The sequence below is a fragment of the Leptodactylus fuscus genome, chromosome 10 (genome assembly GCF_031893055.1).
Source record: "Leptodactylus fuscus isolate aLepFus1 chromosome 10, aLepFus1.hap2, whole genome shotgun sequence".
Classification (NCBI taxonomy): domain Eukaryota; kingdom Metazoa; phylum Chordata; class Amphibia; order Anura; family Leptodactylidae; genus Leptodactylus; species Leptodactylus fuscus.
In genome coordinates, this window is record NC_134274.1 from 17,340,434 (window position 1) to 17,348,623 (window position 8,190).

General features: G+C 40.5%; 1 protein-coding gene across 1 annotated transcript in view; it reads right to left on the reverse strand.

The window, feature by feature from the left end:
• LOC142219118 (alpha-2-macroglobulin-like) overlaps positions 1-5,999 on the reverse strand; it is a 35,354-nt gene extending 29,355 nt beyond the window's left edge. The window contains 4 exon segments of the mRNA XM_075288084.1: positions 1,258-1,310; positions 1,602-1,761; positions 4,531-4,714; positions 5,932-5,999. Of these exon segments, the coding sequence (XP_075144185.1) occupies positions 1,258-1,310; positions 1,602-1,761; positions 4,531-4,714; positions 5,932-5,999 (465 nt within the window).
• Positions 6,000-8,190: the final 2,191 nt, after the last annotated feature.

An 8,190-nucleotide genomic window follows, 5' to 3' on the forward strand; every position in this document is an offset into this window, starting at 1 on the left:
TGGATATTTCAGCAAGACAATGATCCAAAACACCGCTCCAAATCCTCAGGCATTCATGCAGAGGAACAATTACAATGTTCTGGAATGGCCATCCCAGTCCCCAGACCTGAATATCATTGAACATCTGTGGGATGATTTGAAGCGGGCTGTCCATGCTCGGCGACCATCTAACTTAACTGAACTTGAATTGTTTGTCCAAAATCCCTTCATCCAGGAACTGATTAAAAGCTACAGGAAGCGACTAGAGGCTGTTATCTTTGCAAAAGGAGGATCTACTAAATATTAATGTCACTTTTCTGTTGAGGTGCCCATACTTTTGCACTGGTCAAATTTTGGTTTAATGCATATTACACATTTTCTGTTAGTACAATAAACCTCATTTCAATCCTGAAATATTACTGTGTCCATCAGTTATTAGATATATCAAACTGAAATGGCTGTTATAAACACCAAAATATTTAGAACTAAAAATGATTAAGATTAATAGGGGTGCCCAAACTTTTTCATAGGACTGTATATTCGAGTTTACGCCGACCCAAATATAAGCCGAGGCCCCTAATTTTACCACAAAAAACTGGGAAAACTTATTGACTCGAGTATAAGCCGAGGGGGGGAAATACAGCAGCTACTGGAAAATTTCAAAAATGAAAATGATCGGAGTTCTTGGGTGCAGGAGGTGCTGGGGAAGGGGAGGGGGTGTTTTGGTTGTCTGTCTGCCCCTTCCCTGAGCTTGAGGACTGGGTTTTTTTTCCCCCACTTGGAACTCAGCCTGGCTGAATATAGGGGATCTGCAGTGCTCCTATTAACCCCTTCCTGACAGAACAGGAGCACTGCAGATCCCCTATATTCAGTAGGCCGGGCACTGTCAGACACAGGGATACCTAATGTGTATGTGTGTCACAGTCATTCTCTACTTTTATATGTATTCTAGGGAAAGGAGGGATTTAGAACTTTTATTTACTTTATTTTCTTATTATCATTTTTTTTTTGTATACATTACTATTGCGGCTGGTCATAGATTCCCCCCCCCAAAAAAAAAAAAAAAAAAAAAAAAAAAAAAAAAATCTTTTTTTTTTTTTTTTTGCTTGACTCGAGTATAAGCCGAGGGAGGCTTTTTCAGCACAAAAAACTGTGCTGAAAAATTCAGCTTATACTTGAGTATATACGAATGTAATTTGGTTTAGAATGCGGTGATTTTTTATTTTTTTTTACAGCAGTGTACATAAGGTCATATTAAATTTTTTATTTCAAACTTACCAATGTATTTTCCGGTTTGAAATCTTCATTAAGAGACAGAATTCTGAATTTTACTGTGACAAAAAAATAAAAAAACAAAAGCAATGGAAGATTTTAAAATGTAGAATTTATGCAAAGAAGGGAAATAAGTAAGTAGATCATAGAATAAATTATAAACTATCACATGTAAATGTGTAGACATTGAGGACTGCAAAGTTAAAAATTCCAATGTAATTTTTTGCAACTTTTTTTTTAAAAATATTGAATAACTACTGATAACTGTAAAAGCTATAATTCTATTCCACTGGAATTACTTTACCTGTTCAGAGTTACAGAACCTGTAAACCCCTCTCAGAGGTTCTTACCCGTTTTTCCCGGTTTGTACATAGGTTTGTCGGTTTAGACTACAATTTTAGTTACTGGCTTCTTTACAAGAACTTTAGTAGTTTTGTTTACTGATTCCTCTGAATTTTCAATTGATAGAGTTATTGTGCCGACCGCCTCTTTTTCCTCAGGAATAGGAACCTACACAAAGAAAATTAATAGTTGCTTAGATTAATGGCTCAAAATTAGCCATGTGTGCCAGGAACCTAGCAGCTGCGCATGCGCAGTAGGCAAGAAGCAAGCGGCTAGGGATGTGAAAGCCGTGCTTCAATGTCTAAATAGCTGCGCATGTATTGTAGGCAGCCGGCGGCTAGACACAGAAGCGTCCGTGGAATGCAGAAAGCGCTGCTCTAACAAGTATGAAGATTCTGGGCTAATACACAGCGCAGGCGTCAATGTAATCCTGCGCTTTGAAATATCGGGCATGCGCAGCAATGCTCCCTTTCTGAGCGCTACTGCACATGCCTGAGTGCTATTTTCTTGTGCGCTTTCTTCCATTGTCCACAAGAAAATGGCGCTCGGACATGTACAGTAGCGCTCAGAAGGGAGCGATGCTGCTCATGCACAAGATTTCAATGAGCAGGAGCAAGATTATAGATGATGGAGGCAGTTACACAGACAGGGGAGGAGGAATTTTTGGAGCACAAGCGAAAGAGGGGGAGGTTTCAAGGTATGACGCAGGTACACGGAGGCTTGGGGGAACGCCCAGGGTGCATGGAGAGGCTCATTTACATATAGGCTTTGTAATGTAAGTAATAAAAACGGTGAGGTGTGTTTAAAAAAACAAGTAGCAACACTCGGATAGCCTTTTTAAAGGATATTCAGGCATTTGAATATCACAAATCACATTATTCTAATGATAGAGCCCCTTTAACCTAGCCAGTGGTAGATCCAAGATTTTCATTCTATTGGAGGTGATGGAAAATTTAGCTTTCTGTGTCCTTGTTCTGTGACCTCTTTACAGGTCAACAAACTATGGATCCTGTTGCTATCATTGAGCACCTTGCATGGAAACTTTTGAAGATCTCGATATTGTGTGGTCTATGTTTATTTTTACGTTACTTCAAAAATAGAAAAACTGATTAAAAAAAATTTCACAAAAAAACATGTCCCTAATACTTCACAGCATCACCCACTGCCACAAAGTATTAGGGCTCCTCTTTGTGTAACACATAATGGTAATGCCTCGTCAGTTTCTCCAAAAAGTATGATGCCCCTAAGTGGCCCCAAAAGTATATTAACCCCTTAGTGCCCCCCTCACAGTATAAATACCCCTCACATAGTATAATGCTTCTTAACCACTTCCGGACCGCCCATAGACTATATACGTCCGGGAAGTGGTTGACTAGTTCTGCCAGGACGTACCTGTACGTCCATCAGAACACAGCAGCTGCACAGAGATCGTGCAGCTGCTTTCAATAGGAGCCGGCTGTAACTTCAGCCGGAGCTCCCAGAGAGAAGACAGGGCAGATTTATTACCTCCCCTGCCTCCTCGATCACTGTGTATACAGCGCTCAATGAGCGCTGTATACACGGTTATGGACCCAGCCATAAATCAGCTGCCCTCTGACCCAGCAGACACGTGATCTGCCCGGGCTCAGTGTCCTGCCAGAGCTGCTGGGTCCTACAGGACCCCAGATCAGCTCTGTATACTGTGTATACAGTGTGCAGGAGTCTGTATTCCTCCTGTAACTGAGGTTAAATGTACCAGCCTCAGTTATAGGAGAAATCAGCCTCAAGTGCAAAAAAAAAAAAGTGATCAGATGTCCCCAAAGGTCTCTTATCACCTTATGGGGACACAATCTGGAAAAAAAATAAAATAAAAATATAATAAAAAAGTTTAAAAAAAAATGTAAATAAAATAATAATAAAAAATAAATAAATAATACGCTAATAAAACGCCGTTATTAAAGGTTATAGCCCCATCCCCGATGACACCATACAAAATACAAATTACCGTAATGGAGAGGAAAAACTATTTTGTAAAGTTTTTCAGTGACACTTTGTGTTATTAATTTTAAAAAAAATTATAAATTGAAAACCAGACACAATTTCCCTCCTATTTTGTTTATATTTTCCTGGATATAAAAAAAAATTAAAACACATTTGAAAATAAAAATGACATAAAAATAAAGGCCTATGTGTCCCCGAAAAAAGACGCAAAAATTAGTTGACTAAGACATACGAGAAAAATTTTACAGACCTCAAAACCGCACATACATAATAAACCTAAAATGTGTCTGGACCTGGACCACAAATTGGCTGAAGTGAAGTGGTTAAAGAGTCTGGATGCAGTAGAGTGCCCCCTAATGACCCAGTATATTTCTCCCTAAATTATAACGATCTCCAATGTGTCTCCACACTTAAGCCAAGCTAATAAATGTAACAAAAACAACAAAAAAGGAAACATAATACTTAACTAAGTCCATTTACATGGATCGATTCTCGTTCTGGCTGTGGAGTCTATGGTTTGGAATGGCAGACATGATCACATCATCATATCTCGGGTGAATGGCGCAGTAGTGAACTGGCTGCTCTCTGCTCCACCATTGTACCACACTCTACTTGAGGCTTGAGCATGGAGTCGGTTGTTGAAGAAATTCAATAGCTAACATCCCATTATAAAAGTCTGTGCAGTTGTCTAGGGGTGCGAGACTGATGACTCCCCCCACCACCACCACCACCACCACCACTAAATTTGCACCTGCAATTAGCTGGATGGAGGATATACCTAAGATACTACTTTGTATCACAATAACACAAAACAATATGTTCTTGAAAACCTAATCATCTCATGAGACCGCCATCTGGCTGTGTCTACCCAGGAGAAAAATCAAGAAATGTCACAACCGTATAAGGTGAAACATTCTTATACAGAATTTTCCAAGAAAATAACTTCAGTCCACTTACCTGGACACTGCGGCAGGTGAATTTGGAGCTTTCATGGAATTTTTCATCTATAAGTGAGGTGTCCTTGGTGTCCAGGTTTACAGAAACTTTCACATGGGTTTCTCCTTTACATCCTTCCACTTGCACACAAAAGTTTTCGGGATGATCGGCGCGTAACTCTGATGGGAAGATGGCGGCATAGTGACTGGCAAGAATGACATCAAAGAGAGTATATCACTATAAAGGAGTATGAGGAAACATATGGCAACAAGAAAACTACTGGACATCTATACGTTATTGAGTTAGATCTAATTGGAAACATTGGAAATTTTAATTAAATATATTAAAACTTGTGCAAATAAAAATAGTGAAGCCGATTCTGTGAACTCATTTTATTAAATGTCTTCTTGAAAAATCTAATTTATATCATACACATCTAGTCCAAATACACCCCCGTATGATGGAAGCCAATACTGTAATACCGCCATCCACCATCAAGGAGACGAGAAATGCAGTTTTATCTGAAATTCACCTATTTATGGACTCTTTCACATTTTAGTTCCTCCTAATGAATCTTCATGTATCCTCTTACAGAACATGAAGGTGGAAACGCGTTGAGGTCTAGATGGCTTAAAGGGCTATTCCCATGAATATTATCATATCTATATTTGTAGATAATTAAAAGTTACGAATTTTTGCAAACATAAGTAGTTAAAAATTCTGCAAAGTTTTAAAGATTTCCTCTAACTTTCTTAGTGGTGATAGTCTGTTGTCTTGATCGGTGGCCAATGGAGACAACCACAAATGCAGAAACTTTCTATGGTTTAGGACTCGTCAGGAACCCGGACATGATTTCCTTATTGTAGCTGGGATATCAGCAGGGACAATACATGTATCAGGAAATAGCCTGGACACAATAAGGAAATCAGGACGGATGTTCTGACTTTAGAAAGTTCCTGCATTCATGGTCGTATCCAACCGATCAAGACAACAACTTGTGACCACAAGATATTTAGAGAAAATCTTTAAAACTTTCATTAAAAAATCTTTCATTACTTATATTAACCTACGGTAAGTAACTATAACATTCTTGTGTATGCACACTATGTATGTGTAATTAAAGGTAAAGTTTGCACAGTTTCCCTGAGGTTCATCGTCTTCAACTGTAGAGCAAACACATAAAAGATTAAACAAATAGTAATTAAACTGAGTAACTTAAGGACATATATTATATTACAGAGTTCTACCAATTCCACGAAGTCAACTGTGTTTGTATAGAACGTAATGTTAATACACATCAAATACAATTTCCAAGTAGCATGAACTGTTTTCCTTTAACAGTTATAGTAACTAAAGAAAATACAGCATGCTATAATAAAGAATAATAAAATACAATAAAAGTAACACAAGTATTGTACTTACAGCTTTGCATCTAAAGCCCCCAAGATCTGCACTATAAGCAGCCCCGCACAGACCCTCCAGTGCCCCATCGTGGAAGTAGACAGGACAGTGACTTCTATGTGTGGTCCTTGCAATATTTTATATGGTCTTTACCATCCCCCCACCCCGGACTGTCTGGCATTCGTAGCCTCACTATGGACATTGTACATCAGTCTGGCATTAAAAATATTTGTTAAGCATGAACGGTTGGTTAAAGGCTTTGGACAAATTTCATACAGATAAAACATTTTGGCCAGCGTTGAGTTGTTAGGGATTGTGAACGCATCGGAAATATCCTAGGACCTCTGCTATCCTATTAGGATGCACTGATAGGGTCCATTCACACGGAGTAACGTGCTGCTTGACCTGGCACGTATACGGCGTGTGAGATTTTGAGCGTTATAAAAGCTCCCATTGATTTTAATGGGAGCCTGGATCGTATACGCCGCGTTATTTTGCAGCCGCAAAATCACGGCTGCAAAATAACGCGGCGTATACAATCCAGGCTCCCATTGAAATCAATGGGAGCTTTTATGGCGCTCAAAATCTCACATGCCATATACATGCCAGGTCACGCGGCACGTTACTCCATGTGAATGGACCCTTACACGTAGGAATAGCCTTTAAAAAGGCCCATTCTTCTCCTACCTTTAGAAGTCTTCTCTGCCGTTCTGTAGATATCCCCGATTTCTTCATTATGCTAATAAGTTTTCTCGCAGCACTGGGGGGGCGGTCCCAGCGCTCAAACAGTAGAGCCAACTGTGCATGCCTGCGGCCATTTTCTTGTGGTCGCTTACACAAGCGTACTGTGTAAGCGGTCACAAGAAAATGGCCGCAGGCATGCGTAGTCGGTTCTGCCCGATGACAGAGCCGATTGCGCATGCATGCCATATAAAGCCAGAAGCCATCAGAAGAACATGTCACAGAGAGGTTGTGCCAGAAGAAGACAGAGGCCGTCACTGGAGAGTTTTCTCGCAGCACTGAGGATGCCCCCAGTGCTGTTTGAGCATTGGGGACTGCAGGATATCTATGGAATGGCGGCACTGAGAAGACTTCTAAATGTAGGAGAAGAATAGCTTTTCTTAAGGCTATTCCTACATGTTAGGGAGAAAAAAAATCCATTTTAATGATTGAATCCCTTTAACCAAAGTGCACTTACACATGGCACAGGGCATGAAACAGGCAAACAATGGAAGAACACCAGGCAAGTGTAAACCTAAAACAACAAGCTTTAACACATGGTATCATGGAGCTGCACTGTCGCTTACTATCTTAGCAATTGTCTTCCTGCAGACGTTCCCTCCATCTTTACCACTAGTGCACACATCAGTCCCTCTCTTCTTCCTTCTCCAATGTAGAACTCTCACACACTTTTCAGTCTCTTTAATCACCCCTTTACTTCTTTTAGCAGTGAAACCAAACATAAGCACCCACATAAATCACTGAACCACCTTCGGTCTCTGTCCATTTGACTCCTCCTAGCTGCTGGGGACATCTCTCCTAACCCCGGCCCTCCTTCCTTCACTAACTCTTCTTCCTGCACACATAGAAGGCCTACAAACCTCATCAATATTTACCATGTTCCTTATCCTCATCTCTCCCCTGTCTCTTTTAACTGCTCTCTCTGGAACGCCCGCTCAGTGTGCAACAAACTAGAATATATTAATGACTTATTCCTTACAAAATCTCCCAACATGCTCGCTCTTACTGAAATTTGGATCCAGCAGTCAGATACGGCCTTCCCTGCTACTGTGTCTGATAATAGGCAGGGTGGGGGGTAGGTTTACTTCTGTCACCACAGTGCATTTTTCAGTCCATTCCACTGGTACCTTCACTCACATTCCCCTCATTTGAAGTCCATGCTATCAGACTTTTCCACCCATCTCCTTATGTGTAGCCGTGATTTACCATCCACTTGGCTCACCCTACCAATTCCTGGATCATTTCGCTTCTTGGCTTCCCCTCTTTTTATACAGCGAAATTCCTACCCTCATCATGGGTGACTTTAAAATCCCTATTGACACCCCTCACTCCCCAGCTGCCTCACAGTTTCTCTCAATAACCACTTCTCTTGGTCTTTCACAATGTTCTTATTCTGCCACACATGTAGATGACAAGATCTGTCTTCCAACGACTCCTTACAGTTTCCAAATTTACTAACTCTTCTCTGCCACTCTCTGATCATAACCTTATATGTCTCACCATCAGTGCTCTCTCCCCTTCACAAGATACCCCTACCCA